Source organism: Squalius cephalus (genome assembly GCF_949319135.1).
Source record: "Squalius cephalus genome assembly, chromosome: 4".
Taxonomy (NCBI): domain Eukaryota; kingdom Metazoa; phylum Chordata; class Actinopteri; order Cypriniformes; family Leuciscidae; genus Squalius; species Squalius cephalus.
In genome coordinates, this window is record NC_137125.1 from 32,284,324 (window position 1) to 32,302,606 (window position 18,283).

Sequence of the window (18,283 nt, forward strand, 5' to 3'; positions counted from 1 at the left end):
TTGACAGCTACACAACTACCACTTTGACGCTTAAAGTTTATAAAGAGATCGTAAAACTAATCCATATGAATCGAGCAGTTTAGTCAAAATCTTCTGAAGATATTTAATTTAGGCTTTTATTCACATCTAAACATTCATCAACTCACACATCAGTTGAGATAAACAGAAGCTGAAGCATATTCGCACATCAAGCAGGTTCGGTTGAGCTTCTGTTCATATTCACTGATCAACGTTTAAATGTTGATAAAATCCTCAATTTAATCTGTTCATCATATAAAGCGATTGAGTCTTCAGAAAATTGGGACTAAAATACAATCTCTTTATAAACTTTTTGAAGCATCAAAGTGGTAGTTGTGTAGCTGTTAGTGGTAGGACAGAAAGCTCTCAGATTTCAACAAAGGATTCTTCATTTGTGTTCCGAAGATGAACTAAAGTCTTACAGGTTTGGAACAACATGAGGGTGAGCAATAGATGACAGTATTTCCATTTTTGGGTGAAATAACCTTTTAAGGTTGATAAGCCTATGAATATTGTTATGTCAATTATGTTGTATAATTTTATTACTAGCATTTGTTTTCCCTGCTGTACGTAACCCATAATAGCACACCTGAGACCAACCAGTTGGAAGCACTGCTCTTGATGATGATGAAATATTGGACACTAGTACCTCAAGCTGATTGACTAATAACTTCCCCTTCCTGTTGATCTCCATTATGAGATTGCAGATGGACTTTTTAATCTCATTAGCCACAGTCTTGCGATTCTCATCCACTTGCTGAAGACTGACAAAAACAAGAAAAAAATAGACAATGAAAATAAATAAAAATGAACAGTTTTCACATACTATATATCTTAACAGTGTACAGGGTTCCCAGTTTTTGACAAATTAATTTTTATGACTTCTACTTCATGTAATTTCCAGTCATCAAACAATGACTTCAAACAAAAAGTTAAAAATCAAACAGAAACATTTCTAGTGAAATATATCTAACTGAACACAACTAGAAGAACTGTATATCCACTATAGCATGGCTTCCCAAACTTTTTTGCCAGCCGAACCTTTTAGAAGTAAAATATTTATTCAAAGTACCCCCTGAGATTTTATGTTAATATTTCAATAATTGAATGACACATTCACGTTCATGGTTTCCTGATGTTATAAAATGGTGAATGAATATATTATATATTAAGTGTGTATGTATACACACACACATATACATATATATACACACACACAGACACACACATTACACTGTATATGGTAATAGTTTAATGTTGATTGTTTAAAAAAAAAAAAAAAAAAATTTTGTCATATATTGTGATTTGACCTGCGTTATGACATTTAATTTCATGTGAAAAGTAAAATGTCTCATATTGCCACTGCTGAGAAATCCAGATACTAAGAACAAAGACTCCACTGCTAATGCAATGTTATTACTTTTAACGGTGTTCACACTTTACAAGAACCAACTAACACTACAAGTTACATTACAAATATTTATGTCTTAAATTCTTGACTCGCAAATGTTTTAACGGCAAGTCCTAAGGCTTTTTTTGGAGGAATACTGGCGAAACGCTGTAAACTTCTGTCAACAAAAACATAGGAAAGTATGAGAATTTACAAAAAGTAAACCTAGCGCACTGCGTTCCCAAATGCATGTTAAACTCAGTGCTTGCAAGATGGAGGTTGTGAGATACAGCATTCAACTTAGTCGCTCTGAAAAAAAAATATTATAAGCTGCATGCGTGTAAATTGCCACTCTTTACTCTGAAACATGCAGCACAACTATATTCTTCTTTAATTAAATTGCAGCCTTTGATTTGATAATCACAATTTGATAAGATAAGATGTCACTGTTTCAGTTCTATTTTGGTAAATTGCGCAGCCCCTTTTATTTATTTCAAAGTTTTTTGAGATTAGGGAACCCTGGCTTTACATTTTGTAAATACACATAAAAAAAAAAAAAAAATATCACATATATAACATAAAACATACCCATTGTTTATGGTATTAGATACGTCCTCTATAGCTTTCTTCTTTTCTTGAAGTTGGCAGGTCATATTTTCCAGATGTTCCTTGTGGTTCTTATACGCATCTTCTAGAAATTGGTAACTGTAATGGAAAATCCTGTGTTAGCTGTAGTGTTCAGTCATTACAGAGACTGATGATGTCAGTGATATTTGCATTTATGTTAAAGCAATAAACATCTATAGGGCAAAACACTGAACAGGGACAGATATTAAAATGCACACTGCTTCAGAAGTACAGCCTAAAGACTTTCAGATGACCCAAAAATTTAAATTCTGTCATCATTTACTCACCCTCAAGTTGTTTCAAACCTATATTAATTTCTTTCTTCTCGTGAACACAAATGAAGATATACTGAAGAATGTTGGTTACCAAACAATTTCGGTGACCACTGACTTCCAATGACAAAAAAAACACTCAAAATATCTTCTTATTTATGTTCGACAGAAGAAAGGACGTCACACAGTTTTGGAACAAGTAAATAAACAGAATTTTTTGTGAACTATCCCTTTAAACAGAGGTCTTCAACCCTGGGGACCCACATGAACAATGTGCTTCACACACCATGTTGAAATTGCTGTAATTACCAGATTTCAACTTGTAAAAAGCATTCACGTCATCGTAGAGCTCATAATTACAGCTTGTAAGATGGGAGTTTTCTAAGAGCTCCTACTTGTACCACATGACTGCTGTACCACCTGTTACGCCCTCGGACGTATATGGTATTAAACTGTGTTTTTCTTTTCTCTCTCTCAACTGCTCCAGGTTCCGGCTTCTAATCACCTCGGAAAGCGGATTGGCTCCTCTGTTGACATCACATGTTTTAAAGGAGTAGGACATTTTAGTATTAAAATTTCCTGATAATTTACTCAACCCCACGTAATCCAAAATATTCATGTCTTTCTTTCTTCAGTCGAAAAGAAATGAAGGTTTTTAAGGAAAACATTCAAGGATTTTTCTCCGTATAGTGGACTTCAATGGGAACCAACGGGTTGAAGGTCTAAATTGAAGTTTCAATGCAGCTTCAAAGACTCATGATCCCAGCCCAGGAATAAGGGTCTTATCTAATCATAGGTCATTTTCTAAAAAAATAAAACATTTATATAGTTTTTAACCACAAATGTTTGTCTTGCAAGTCCACAACTTCCCGCATTACGTAATCAAGTTGATAAGGTCAGACGGTAACCTGACATATGCGGAAAATGTAGAGAAGGGTGAAAATAAAATTTTCTCCTCCAACTTCACTGTAAGGCCCGCTATATTGGTCCAATCTCGGTTCGCCAATACACGGGGAAGGTTATCACGTGTTCTGTCCTCACTCATGCAAAGTATTGGTTGGTTAAATTTGCAATACATTAATCATATGTATTTACTCGTTACTTCATCTGACTCCATAAATGAAAGGTTTTAATAACATCTGTGCCTCACTAAAAGTGAGCGAATGTATGACTATTCCTTTTAACCATTAAATGAACAATGTCAAAATCAGTTAGAATAATCACACGTAAAATCAAATTTTCTCCTCCAACTTCACAATCGTCCGAAATCATTGTTTTACCTTTTATTTATTTATATATTTAGTAAATGACCTTTCAACATGATTACGTAATGTGTGGCGCATCGCAGAGCTTGTGCAAGACGAGCCTTTGTGGTTAAAAAGTATATACATTTTTTAGAAAATGAATGATGGTTTGGCTAGATAAGACCCTTCTTCCTCGGCTGGGATCGTGAGTCTTTGAAGCTGCATTGAAACTGCAATTTGGACCTTCAAACTTAAAGTCCACTATATGGAGAAAAATCCTGGAATGTTTTCCTCAAAAACCTTCATTTCTTTTCGACTGAAGAAAGAAAGACATGAACATCTTGGATGACGTGGGGGTGAGTAAATTATCAGGACATTTTAATTCTGAAGTGAACTAATCCTTTAAAAACACGCTTCTGCACAAGACTGAAAACAAGAGGCTGTGTGTGTGTTCTGCTGGGAGGATGTGTTTGTGTCAGCGTCCTTCCCAACTGTTGTTGTAAAGTAAAGATGATTAGAAAAGGAGTAGCCTGGTACTCATGCTTAACGTTTTTCCCTTCACCTTTTCTTTGGTTATTGTTGCTAGTATTGTTACTATTGTGCCGGTATTAAAAGGTAATCTGTAAATAGAAAAATGCCACTATCCTGTATGAAACGGGTGGCTATTATTTTTAAAAGTATATTTTCTCCTGGTTTGAAACAGATAGGGAGTTAGGGAAGTGGAATGTATTTTGTTTTACTTTTACTTTATTAGGTTGTAGTAGTGCTTAAGTATATGGCCAGCAGCCATATCACCCTGTAGCCCAAGACTGGTTGCCCACTGAAGCTAAGCAGGGCTGAGCCTGGTTAGTACCTGGATGGGAGACCTCCTGAGAAAAAACCAGGTTGCTGCTGGAGGAGGTGTTAGTGAGGCCAGCAGGGGGTGCTCACCCTGTGGTCTGTGTGGGTCCTAATGCCCCAGTGTAGTGACGGGGACACTATACTGTCAAAGAGCACCGTCCTTCGGATGAGACGTAAAACCGAGGTCCTGACTCTCTGTGGTCATTAAAAATCCCATGGCATTTCTCGTAAAGAGTAGGGGTGTAACCCCGGTGTCCTGGCCACATTCCACACATTGGCCCTTACCAATCATGGCCTCCTAATAATCCCCTTACATTGAATTGGCTCTATCACTCTCTCTCCTCTCTCCACCTATAGCTGGTGTGTGGTGAGCGCACTGGCGCCGTTGTACTGTGGCTGCCGTCGCATCATCCAAGTGGGGACCGGGATGTAACACAACTGACCACTGCAGATTCATTTAGGCATTGATAGTGCAATAGAAACGCATAATTCCCTGTATGAAGACGTAAATAGCTCTGAATACAGCATCATGCGTTGTCATTTCAAGACTATGGCAATTATGACATGGCAGCATTAGATCCAACTAATTAGTTGATCCAATTAGATCTAACCCTAAACAAAAGGGAACTTAGTTCCCAGAAACTAGCCACCAGGGTGGTTCCCCGAGAACTAATGGTTCCCCTAGGAACGTTTTCCTGGTTGCATTCACACCGCCAGTAGGAACTCTGAAGTGACGTAAGCCGCGCTTGTTGTTGTGACTTTTATTTTGACGGCGCTGAGAACACCAGAGCACACAGTGCTCGCTTTCTCTGTGTTCACTAGTTTACGATCTGTCTAACAGTCCTGTCTAATACGTTATTAGATAGAACTGTTAAACATAATTACACAGTAATGAAAAGTTATAAGCTATTGCCGTGTGGTTGATGTCAAGTGTTGCAAGCTGAGCAGAAATGCATAATCATGTTTCTCTTGGTTCCCTCAAAGTTGCGTAGGATTTTCTCTTTAGTGTAAAGGTTAAGAGGCCAATCTATCACTGTTTTCCATGTTCGTAAAGTTAGTTTGTGGACTAAATATATAGACTATAATCTGTGTGTTTACACAGGCTTTTTCAAAAATGGCGGGTGCTGGCGTGTCGCGTGCGTTCGGCCAATCAGCGTTCACTAACGTCACGGATAGTTTCTATAGTACTGCTTTAGACCCTACTCTGAAGTAATAGTTCAATAGGAAAATAATTCTAGGAACTATGAAAAGGTTCCTTTGGTGCGAAAGCCCCTAAACACACCTTAACCCTCTGAGGTCGGCAAACGCGCCCGCGCGTTTTGCTGGATTTTCTTCACATTGTAGAACTATAAACTTAAACTACTCCGTCATTTATGGTCATACAGAAAAAAGAAATATAAAAAAAAATCTGTGATATTTCTACTTTTGTATGTGTCCACTTACAATCAAATCAAAACATTGTGCTTTTGTAAAATAAAGAAAATAAACAGGGTGTGCGTTCTGCCTCTCCGTCGCAGTGAACTTTTTTTTCTTGAGCACGTCTATAAACTGAAACAAAACTCAGCGAATACTTGTCACACATTTATGAGCCATATACCTTTATAAACATTTAAGTGTGTACTTTTAAATGATCGGATTCAAACTGAAAACAAATATTCTCTGTTTAAGTAATTTGTATAAAACCAACAAGATGTCCAGCTTCTCAAACGCTTCCTAATTATTTTTAATTTGAACACGCCCACTTGCACAAAAGATATTCACATGCAAATCTCCACATGGAACGCGATCGCGCTCATTACCTCAAAAACAAAGCACCAAAACACTTCACAAGTCTCTGCTTTTCGTCGAGTTTGAAAGGCGCACCGTGAGCTTACATTGGATTTAGGCTACCTCAGAAGAAGAAGAATGCGATTTGAAGACAAGAAAGATGTAAGGTAAGAAATTCTTACATATTAGTTTGTTATTGTTGCATAAATTTCACATTGCAGTTGAACTGTTGCTAGATATATGGTGAATATTATAATATTTAGACCCGTGTTTACTGTTACTGTGTTTGTGGATATCTGCTCAAACGTAGATATGTATATGGTAACCATAATGTTTTATATTTGAGTGCGATCGCGTTTGAATGTATCATATTTGATACATTCGAAAAGCAAAACGCACCAAACGGCTTCATGTTTTTACTATTATCTCATTTCATATCATCATAACGAATGGAAACATTTGAAGTAACATGATAATCAATATATTTTTCTCTAGCTTAGTTGTTACTGAAATATTTTGGAAGATTTATAGGCTGCTATGGTTATTGTTATTATTATTTTATGCAGCACTGCGCATAGCCTATGCCTACAAGGCACAACAAACCTGGTGTTCATTATATTATTGTTGGAAACATTTGTGTGTGTGTGTGTGTATTCTGTGAATTTTAAAAAGCAATTTTAACCAGAAAAATCTAAAATGTATTCCCAAAATCGTGCAGGCCTTTCTCTTGATATCAGTATGTTCACTTTTTTTTTTTTCAGGGCCCAGATGCCACTGAGTCCTGCTGACTTCAACATTCACACGAGTCTCTGTACATGAACATGGTAAAGTGAAAATCAAACACCTTGGAAATGAAAGGTATGTACAATGTTTTTAGGAATGGCACAAAGGTCTCTGTCTTTGGATCATTGGTTTCAATGAGTGCTTTTTTGTCATTTGTTGTGTATCTTTGGATTATGTTGTGTTGTAAATAAATCAAACAATCTAAAAGCCATTCTTTTTTAAATCTCCTCATTCTTTGTGCAAGGTTGCTCAGAATGATAGGGCCTGATAGCTCCTCATAGGGCCGTTAGGGGAGGGTCTTTGTCTTTCTCAGGTGTGAAAAGCTTACATATTAAAGAGCTCCCGCATAAAGCTTTGTCACACAAAACACGACGTAAAAATTTTAAATCAATATATCGTCTTATCTGAATGAGCAGTCAGGGTGATTTTCACATCGTTTTAGAGCAAATATTCTAGGCTACGTCATACAATTTTCAAAAGTCTTGTGAAGAAATAATCAGTATGGGTTTCATGACCTTATTTCAGTGAGAATTTTTTTTTGTATTTTCACAAATCACGCATAAATGTCATTATCTCAAAACTACAAACTTTTATACACATGCTGCTGATATATTATTGTAGCAGAGTTTGTGCTGAATACAGTGTAATTAGACTTTAGCCATGAAAATGTCACAAGTAACAGAAATAAGCACAAATGTCAGAGCATGTCAGAACACCTCCAGGGCCCAGAAAACAGCTCAGACCCCAGAGGGTTAAATGTACAATATGTAATTTTTTTCGCCGCTAGGGGGCGCTAACCTCTCACAATAACAAAGGCGTAGTTTGATGACGCAACATTTGCTAAGAATTATGGATCTTGTCGTCAACGTCAAGCCGAACGATCTAATAATGTTTATGGATGAGTAAATACATCAATGTTTTTATCATGACTGTGATATGAAGCAGGTCGGGATTGCTAAGAGACAGCTATCAGCTCCACACGCGACGCGAGTCCCGTGGATTTAAAAGGAATATGGACATTTCATTCTACCGAACTACACGCAAGTGCAGAATTACTAACGTTACTCACAGGTCAGTTTATTAGACAAATTAAACTTGTGAGATAACGCAGCGCTGTTTCACTTGGTCTAACATTACACTATCACACTAAACTGCATTTGAATGTGTTGAAATGTATGTTATTCTATGTGTTAGTTTGTCTGTATGAGACTAGCAGTAAGCTAGATCAACGTTAGAATAACATAGAGATCATATTATAACATTTTATCATTGTTGAACTATATAACATTGATTAGTTTTATGTAAACGGTCGAAGTCTCGGATGTGGAGCTCTAGGCATCTCGAAAACACCGCGCTGATATTGATTCTCGGTTTAGTTCTCCTTTTTTATCCAAAGTCTGCTTGCCATGGTCCATAATGTTTGAACGAAATGTTTGTCCACGTCTGTCGCCTTGGTTACTATCAGAGGGCTCTGGTTACTATGGCAGTACGAGCGGAAACCAGGGAGAACGCGGATATGACACCATTGACGGTGACAAAACGGAAATAAAGAAACGGTACGTGTCTTCGAATTAAATTACTAATTTCTCTTGGTTTGAAAGTTGTTGGAAACAGTCGGGATAATGTAAGTACACAACTAAAAAAAATATATAACATAGATATAGTGATTTTAGATAGAGCACAAGTTGAATTTGCTCAGCGAGTTACTCTGGCGTCGAGTAACGATGCTCATTAAATATGCCCTTGTATCCGAGCTGCACCAATCACATCGGGTTATCTGATATAGGCGGGCCAGAGGCGAGCTAAACAGATGGCGACAGTGCTGTGACGTCGAAGTCATTGGTAAACATTGCTTGAAATGGCTTTGGCCGCTACAATGAATGAGTTAGACTTGGCTTTTTATCTGAAAGAGGAACAGAAGACGGCGCTCGAATCCTTCCTTTGCAAGAAGGACGTTTTTGCTGTTTTGCCGACCGGATACGGCAAGAGTCTAATCTACCAGTTAGCTCCGCTGGTAGCTAAGAGTATGGGGCTTGTTGTGATTGGTCGTAGTGTTATCCAATTGCGTGCAGTGAGATTTTCAAATGCATACTTGGTGCCGCCCCTCGAGCTGGCCGATTTTCATTAGTCGATGCCAGACCATTAATCTTTCAGATTTAGGTCTGGATTTTCAGGCTATCAGAATCAGGTTGGAAACAACTTTTCAGGACAGTGGATCCTCAGGAGCAGGGTTGAAGACATTATGCATGTTAATATGAGACTAGAGTGATAAACATTCCATGAATGATTTCTTACTACTGCTATAAAGTCACTACACATGACATGAATGTGGGCCGTACTTATGGTCCTTGTGTTTGAGTAGCTGACAGTCTCTGCAGGTGAGGCGGTCGCAGGTTTCACAGAACAGCTTCAATGGCTCTTGTCTGTGGATGTCGCAGAAGACGGGCTTCTGTGTGGAAGCACCCATCGCCTCTGTGAACGAACGGGAAGACAAGTTTATTTGTGTACCTTCAGAAATGCACTCCTGCAAGTTTTTTTTAAAGTTTAGTTTCTGTAAAAGACCATGAACAGTAGTGTCACCAAAAAGTATTTGGACGCTCAAGTCACACACTGTATATATGTATATACAGTTGGGAGAACAAGTATTTGATACACTGACGATTTTGCAGGTTTTCCTACTTACAAAGCATGTAGAGGTCTGTATTTTTTATCATAGGTACACTTCAACTGTGAGAGACGGAATCTAAAACAAAAATCCAGAATATCACATTGTATGATTTTTAAATAATTAATTTGCATTTTATAGCATGACGCAAGTATTTGATCACCTACCAACCAGTAAGAATTCCGGCTCTCACAGACCTGTTATTTTTTCTTTAAAAAGCCCTCCTGTTCTCCACTCATTACCTGTATTAACTGCACCTGTTTGAACTTGTTACCTGTATAAAAGACACCTGTCCACACACTCAATCAAACAGACTCCAACCTCTCCACAATAGAGCATCACAGTCCCGCCCACAGCCCGAGAGCGCTTCGGTGCCGGAAGTAAATTTCCCATTCATTTCTCCCATTGACGTTTTCGAAAATCCGTATCTAAAGAGTTTTAGAGCATGTCTGAGGATAACCAGCTACGGCTGAACTCATAGGCATACAACATATCATTTCGAGTGAAAAAACGGCGAGAAAATCCCAAAAAAGTCAAAGGTACAAGACTGTGTACATATTTTCATTTCCGAGCGAAGGAACTACTCATCCCATAAACCACCGCGCCTCACTGAAGTCGACTGAAGCCACAACCGCGAAAGAGCCTTTAGAGCGACTTTAAAATCTGACGACAGCCACGCGAACTTTTTCTTGTGCCGTTTATAGCAGTTCTTTCAGTAGTAATTGTGTAAATAGACTGGAAAGCATGGCTGGCGGTCCGCGGCTCACGGGTGCAGATCTGGCAGTCCGCGCGGCGTTCTGCTCATCAGTTTCAGCGGCCCACGGGCAGGTTGCTAACAAATGCCTCAACAATTTCCCACTTGTGGTCCATGCTCATTTTATTCATGAAGTTATAGTTCATCCTTAATTTTAATAACATTTAATGTATTTTCTTAATAACAACAAGTGAAAATTTAAAAGTGAAGGTCAGCAAACCAGAAAGTGCATCATATTCAGTTTATTAACTTGCCATGAATTATTACACAAATGTTCAGTAAATGCATGAAGAGCTCTCTATGGCTCTGGGTATGCCTAAGCTAAATATTGTTTTGACAGTGGCATCATAAAATGCTTGATATGACTCATACCATATATGAAGACTCCTCGGTTCAAATGTCACATCAGTGATACCGTGCAAAAAAACGCAACAGTTTTTTTTTTATTTTTTTATCTTGAGTCTTCACGAACTTTCGCGGGGTTTACACGAGCTCCACCAATCAGATGCATCACTGTGGGATTGTGGGATTGTTTAGGATTGTGGGTAATGAAGTACTTCTCCAAGACATCGCGAATAAAAGGCATTTATCTCAAAACAAGGTTAGTGCCCCATGAACTTTTGGCGGTTATATGAGCATATACAATCGCTTAGTACTGCCGTAGCTGGTTTTAAGTCTACCATGTATGGTTACGTTTTTATGGCTGGGATGGGCTACAGGACAATAGGCAAGCAGCTTGGTGAGAAGGCAACAACTGTTGGTAGCCTGGGCTTCCCCATGCTGCCTTGCGCGCACCGCGATTTTATTCACGCTGCTAGGCAGCCTGGATTCCATGGACCAGATTTTCACCTCAGCGAGGGGACCAATCACAGAACGGGGAGGGAGCAGCAAGACGATGACGACGTCTATGCGACACACCGAAGCAGTTTGTTTATATCTATGGATCCAACATGGCAGCAGACGCAAAGTTACCTTTCGATGCAGCCTTAGATAATGTTCTAAGTAGTTTAGAACGCAAGTTTATTTCGTCTTCTTCCTCATCGAATTTCTGTCGCTCTACATACGTCATCTGGTATAATTGAAACGATTGGCTATGAGCTACGTACAGGCGCATTTGATAGACATTCGTAGCGCCCAATAAACGGCTCTGGGCATTCGTAAACCACGCCTCAAATATGAGAAAATGAACATGTGATTCCCAGACCACGTCTCAATGAGAAAGAGGTCTGACGTTAGCTAGGCTAAACTGTTGGCGCAATTATTAGAAAATGGAAGAAGTTCAAGATGACGGTCAATCTCCCTCGGTCTGGGGCACCATGCAAGATCTCACCTCATAGGGAATCAATGATCATGAGGAAGGTGAGGGATCAGCCCAGAACTACATGGCAGGACCTGGTCAATGACCACAGTCTCAAAGAAAACCATTAGTAACACACTACGCCGTCATGGATTAAAATCCTGCAGCGCACGCAAGGTCCCCCTGCTCAAGCCAGTGCATGTCCAGGCCTGTCTGAAGTTTGCCAATGACCATCTGGATGATCCAGAGGAGGAATGGGAGAAGGACATGTGGTCTGATGAGACAAAAATAGAGCTTTTTGGTCTAAACTCCACTCGCCGTGTTTGGAGGAAGAAAAAGGATGAGTACAATCCCAAGAACACCATCCCAACCGTGAAGCATGGAGGTGGAAACATCATTCTTTGGGGATGCTTTTCTGCAAAGGGGACAGGACGACTGCACCGTATTGAGGAGGGGAGGATGGATGGGGCCATGTATCGTGAGATCTTGGCCAACAACCTCCTTCCCTCAGTAAGAGCATTGAAGATGGGTCGTGGCTGGGTCTTCCAGCATGACAACGACCCGAAACACGCAGCCAGGGCAACTAAGGAGTGGCACCGTAAGAAGCATCTCAATGTCCTGGAGTGGCCTAGCCAGTCTCCAGACCTGAACCCAATAGAAAATCTTTGTAGGGAGCTGAAAGTCCGTATTGCCCAGAAACAGCCCGAAACCTGAAGGATCTGGAGAAGGTCTGTATGGAGGACTGGGCCAAAATCCCTGCTGCAGTGTGTGCAAACCTTGTCAAGAACTACAGGAAACGTATTATCTCTGTAATTGCAAACAAAGGTTTCTCTACCAAATATTAAGTTCTGCTTTTCTGATGTATCAAATACTTGTGTCATGCAATGAAATAAATTAATTACTTAAAAATCATACAATGTGATTTTCTGGACTTTTGTTTTAGATTCTGTCAGTCACAGTTGAAGAGTACTTATGATAAAAAATACAGACCTCTACATGCTTTGTAAGTGGGAAAACCTGCAAAATCGGCAGTGTATCAAATACTTGTTCTCCCTACTGTAAGGCAAGGCAAGGCGAGAGGGTTGCTCCCAGTCAGCAGATGAGAATTTACCAACAGTGTGTTTTACTAACTGTGGTTGCCAGAACTTTACAGTGAAAAAAATAAAGTAGCAACATTTTAGGATTTACACATTTAGTTTACAGGAAATAAAAAAAGTTTATTTCATTAACTGATATATTAATGTTAATCAAGCCTGCCAACTAACTGAAATGCTGAAATCGGTTTTGTGTCTTTATAATACACTGACAAACATAAAAAACACAGGTAATGAAGAGAAATCCACATGTAGAAGCACATTACAAGTTGCTTTTCCACAATCTGAGGTAAATACGAATATACGAATTCACAACACTGTATGTATATACTGTATATTATTGCTGTCAAATCGATTAACAAAAGTTGTTTATATGCATGTGTGAACATCATCATGTTAACACACAACACTAAGAAACACTAAAAAACTAAGTAGCAGCATGATTTTTAAAATGAAAAACATCAAATGTGAAGAGTCACACAAGGAATTCTTGGAATGTCAATTTACGTTTTTTCACTGTGTGTGAATTAGATGTTTTTCTACATTAAATGCCCTGTTAGATTTATTACAGTTTAAAGGATTAGTTCACTTCAGAATTAAAATTTCCTGATAATTTACTCACCCCCGCGTCATCCAAGATGTTCATGTCTTTCTTTCTTCAGTTGAAAAGAAATCAAGAAATAAAGGAAAACATTCCAGGATTTTTCTCCATATAGTGGACTTCAACGGTTATCGACGGGTTGAAGGTCCAAATTGCAGTTTCAACGCAGCTTCAAAGACACGATCCCAGCCGAGGAATAAGGGTCTTATAGCGAAACGATCGGTGACCTTTCAACATGATTAGCCTATGTAATGTGTGGCGCATCGCAGAGCTAGTGCAAGACGAGCATTTGTGGTTAAAAACTATATAAATACTTATTTTTTTAGAAAATGACAGATCATTTGTCTAGATAAGACCCTTATGCCTTCGGCTGGGCTCGTGAGTCTTTGAAGCTGCACTGAAACTGCAATTTGGACCTTCAACCTTTTGGTTCCCATTGAAGTCCACTATATGGAGCAAAATCCTGGAATGTTTTCCACAAAAACCTTCATTTCTTTTTTCGACTGAAGAAAGTCATGAATATCTTGGATGCAGTAGGAGTAAATTCTCAGGAAATTTAAATTCTGATGTGAACTAATCCTTTAAGAACGTATCTTATAAGGTAACTTAAGTTAACCAATTAACAGGTTTTTACTGTAGCTTTTTTACAGACTTTTACCATTAAAATTATGTAAATTTTTTACAGTGCACTTAAAATGTCTAATTGTCAAAGTGTTACTAACCCTAAACCCTAACTCAGGTCTCACAGGCTGATATCAATTACAAATGTTTAGGGTCAAACCTGAGGACATTTCCGTTATTTGCCGGACCGTGTGATCTCTGGTGAACTTCACACGCTGATGAGCATCGATGCAGGTGACGCACAGAAACTCCACACACTCCACGCAGAAACCGCTGGCCTCAGTGTTATCGTCGCAACTCACGCAGAGCTGAGAGCAAAAGAGCCAATGTCAACTAATGCATTTCACTTCATCATCAGGACTTGAATGAATAAACAAACACATTAATTTCTTCACAACCAGCCCTGAATGCTTTAAAAATTAAGCCGCAACAGTTTAGTGATTTTAAGGAGCATTATGGCACTATGGTGTTATAAACGTTGACAGGCGTAAACACACACCTGACAGCTCTTTTCCATCGTGCTGCTCGGCACTTCCACAGAATCCTTGACAAAGAAGTTATCCAAGACCTCAACATCCATACACTCCTGCTGACAGACTGGACAGCGGATCATGTTCACTGATGTAACACAAGAGAGAAGAGCAGGAAAACATATTCACTGGCATGTCACAAGATACAAAAGAGGAGATATTATTACTGGCCTTAATTCATAGTAGGCTACTTGGTAAATATATGCCATTAAACAAATATTTATAATATCAACAAATTAAAAGTCTTGTGCTGTTCCCTCATTAAGATTTAATGACCATATATCTATGATTGTTACTGTAGGTGTGGTTAATCACGATTAATTATAGAAACCTGTGTGATTATTTGGATCGATTAAAGAACTTCTTAAAATCGTAATCTTTGTTAAAAAAAAAAAAAAAAATGTCTCATAATGTACATTGCACATCACCTCTTTCTGATTTTTTTTTTCTCGACGATTCAGTCTCTCTAAACCCCTGCTTTCAGCGAGACTACTCTGCTCTGATTGGTCAGACGGCCCAGTCTGTTGTGATTGATCTACTCTGCTCTGATTGGTCAGATGGCCCAGTCTGTTGTGATTGGTCTACTGTGCTCTGATTGGTCAGACGGCCCAGTCTGTTGTGATTGATCTACTCTGCTCTGATTGGTCAGATGGCCCAGTCTGTTGTGATTGATCTACTCTGCTCTGATTGGTCAGACGACCCAGTCTGTTGTGATTGATCTACTCTGCTCTGATTGGTCAGACGACCCAGTCTGTTGTGATTGATCTACTCTGCTCTGATTGGTCAGACGGCCCAGTCTGTTGTGATTGATCTACTCTGCTCTGATTGGTCAGACGACCCAGTCTGTTGTGATTGATCTACTCTGCTCTGATTGGTCAGACGGCCCAGTCTGTTGTGATTGGTCTACTGTGCTCTGATTGGTCAGACGGCCCAGTCTGTTGTGATTGATCTACTCTGCTCTGATTGGTCAGACGGCCCAGTCTGTTGTGATTGATCTACTCTGCTCTGATTGGTCAGATGGCCCAGTCTGTTGTGATTGGTCTACTGTGCTCTGATTGGTCAGACGGCCCAGTCTGTTGTGATTGATCTACTCTGCTCTGATTGGTCAGATGGCCCAGTCTGTTGTGATTGATCTACTCTGCTCTGATTGGTCAGACGACCCAGTCTGTTGTGATTGATCTACTCTGCTCTGATTGGTCAGACGACCCAGTCTGTTGTGATTGATCTACTCTGCTCTGATTGGTCAGACGGCCCAGTCTGTTGTGATTGGTCTACTGTGCTCTGATTGGTCAGACGGCCCAGTCTGTTGTGATTGATCTACTCTGCTCTGATTGGTCAGACGGCCCAGTCTGTTGTGATTGATCTACTCTGCTCTGATTGGTCAGATGGCCCAGTCTGTTGTGATTGGTCTACTGTGCTCTGATTGGTCAGACGGCCCAGTCTGTTGTGATTGATCTACTCTGCTCTGATTGGTCAGATGGCCCAGTCTGTTGTGATTGATCTACTCTGCTCTGATTGGTCAGACGACCCAGTCTGTTGTGATTGATCTACTCTGCTCTGATTGGTCAGACGACCCAGTCTGTTGTGATTGATCTACTCTGCTCTGATTGGTCAGACGGCCCAGTCTGTTGTGATTGGTCTACTGTGCTCTGATTGGTCAGACGGCCCAGTCTGTTGTGATTGATCTACTCTGCTCTGATTGGTCAGACGGCCCAGTCTGTTGTGATTGATCTACTCTGCTCTGATTGGTCAGATGACCCAGTCTGTTGTGATTGATCTACTGTGCTCTGATTGGTCAGACGGCCCAGTCTGTTGTGATTGATCTACTCTGCTCTGATTGGTCAGACGGCCCAGTCTGCTGTGAGTGGTCTACTATGTTCTTCGTCTCGTTAAAGATTGAAGAAACCCTAACGTTTATCTGAATAACTTTTGTAACTTTGTAATGTATATTATTTATAAAGTGCAGAGTTATTTTACATTTGATTACAGTTTCTGTACCTAAAAATCTTAAAACGCTGTTTACTTCAATCGTATATTTGGTCAGTTGTATTTATTTGTGTGATTGCTAATTTATTTGTTCTTTTATAATTACGGAGTGTTTATTTGTCTTTAATAATGCTTGAAATTTAAATTAGTTAGGCTAGGCTAGTTGTTTTTGTTAATCTATGGTATTTTTAAACCATAGGTAAAAGTTGCTTGTGTAAACATTCTTTAGCCTGTTCATTTTTGTTCATGGTATTCAGCTACAACAAAATGTTTTGCAATAAGTTACTTAGAATAAATGTGAATGATATCTAAGTTTTATTTTACCTTATTGGAATCGATAAGCAGAATTTGAATTGTTAAAGATACCCAATCAATCCAACCCATGAATCACACGTATTCAATTAGAAATGAATAGCAGCATGTCACTCAGGGCCTTCTTATCCCCAGGGTCTTCACCTTTTCACTTAAAAATAAAAACTAATTTTTTTTTTACTCCACAAATCTAAAAATATATGAATGTGTCCACAAACCCCTCATTACAAAAAAGACACACACACAAAATCAACATAGTACAATGTCACAGATCACTATTTCCCAGAGACACAAAATGAGATCACTTAACCTTAAAAACTGACTGACTAGATCTTCCAAATGTTGACATTCTAATGAAATGCCAAAATTTTAAGAAAAAAAAATAAGTGGGGTGGGTCATTTTACCCTATATACTTTAGTCATTTTGTATATTTACAATCACCTTTATGCATTTGACAAACAACCTTATTCGAAGAGCTTTACAGTGCATTCAAAGCACATATTTGATCATTCCCTGGGAATCGAACCCATGGGGTTTAGTGCCATGCTTCTACCATTTTGTAAACATCGAATGTTCTTTGTTCTAGCCTGAACTTTTACAGAAGCTTCGGTTCTTTGTACATCAGCTCTTCTGTTACAGCCATCTTAAGATGAATTTAGTGAACGAGTAATCGTGAAAGCAAACTCTTACACTGGTTGGCGTTGCCGGCTGTGCTGGCAGGTGTGTTGTGAGCTGGTAAACATCTCTTACAGAAGGAGTGCAGGCAGGGCAGAAGCTTCGGTTCTCTGCTGCTGAAGCTGAGCTTACACACGGGACACACATCCATCAGAGCCATCATCATCATCATCCTCACACTACCCTGGTCTTCATCATCACGCTTACTCTCCGCCTCGTTCTCCACGACAATCACCACATCATCAGATTCAATCTTCTCACTTCCATCCATCCTCTTATTTCAGGAAGACCATCTCAGATTCGCATCAGTAACCGCTGCTGTGCTGCAGTCCGCGCTGTGATCTTCATAAACATCTGAATAAATCTAACTTAAACAACGCTGAAGATATGCAAAACACAGAGAATCCCGTTCACTTATTAGCGCGTTATCAATAGTGATTTAAGTTTAGAAATGTAACACAGTGCTGTGTTGTTACCAGACGCATATGATGATGACGACCGGAGGCCACAGTAATGACGTCCATGGCCTCCATTGTGACGTGTCCCACGGCAGCCGGGAGAGGACAAATGTCTCAGGGAAAAACAAATCGCATGGTAAAGGTATAATGTGAACGAGCCGTCTAATACATTCGTAAACGCAGATATACTTTGTAAAAAAAATATTCTTAATAGGATAAATAAAAATAAGCAATGAAATACTTTGAAAAGCTAGTGAATTCTACCAAGTTTATATGTGATTTGTAAATAATTAACTTTTTATTTCATTTTATTCTTTTAATTATTTTATTGTAATGTAAATGAATGAC

General features: G+C 39.2%; 1 protein-coding gene across 3 annotated transcripts in view; it reads right to left on the reverse strand.

The window, feature by feature from the left end:
- Positions 1–18,023, reverse strand: part of trim24 (tripartite motif containing 24) — a 35,537-nt gene extending 17,514 nt beyond the window's left edge. The window contains exons 1-7 of one of the 3 annotated variants that reach the window (XM_079868891.1): positions 17,954–18,023; positions 17,493–17,856; positions 14,473–14,591; positions 14,134–14,281; positions 9,281–9,413; positions 1,997–2,113; positions 668–782 (exon numbers count right to left, since the gene is read on the reverse strand). In XM_079868891.1, coding sequence (XP_079725017.1) covers positions 668–782; positions 1,997–2,113; positions 9,281–9,413; positions 14,134–14,281; positions 14,473–14,591; positions 17,493–17,748 — 888 coding nt within the window. In that variant the 5' untranslated portion in view covers positions 17,749–17,856; positions 17,954–18,023. The remainder of the gene's footprint in view (positions 1–667; positions 783–1,996; positions 2,114–9,280; positions 9,414–14,133; positions 14,282–14,472; positions 14,592–17,492; positions 17,857–17,953) is intronic. The other 2 variants (XM_079868893.1, XM_079868892.1) reach the window with 2 other exon arrangements.
- Between the last annotated feature and the right edge of the window lie 260 nt (positions 18,024–18,283).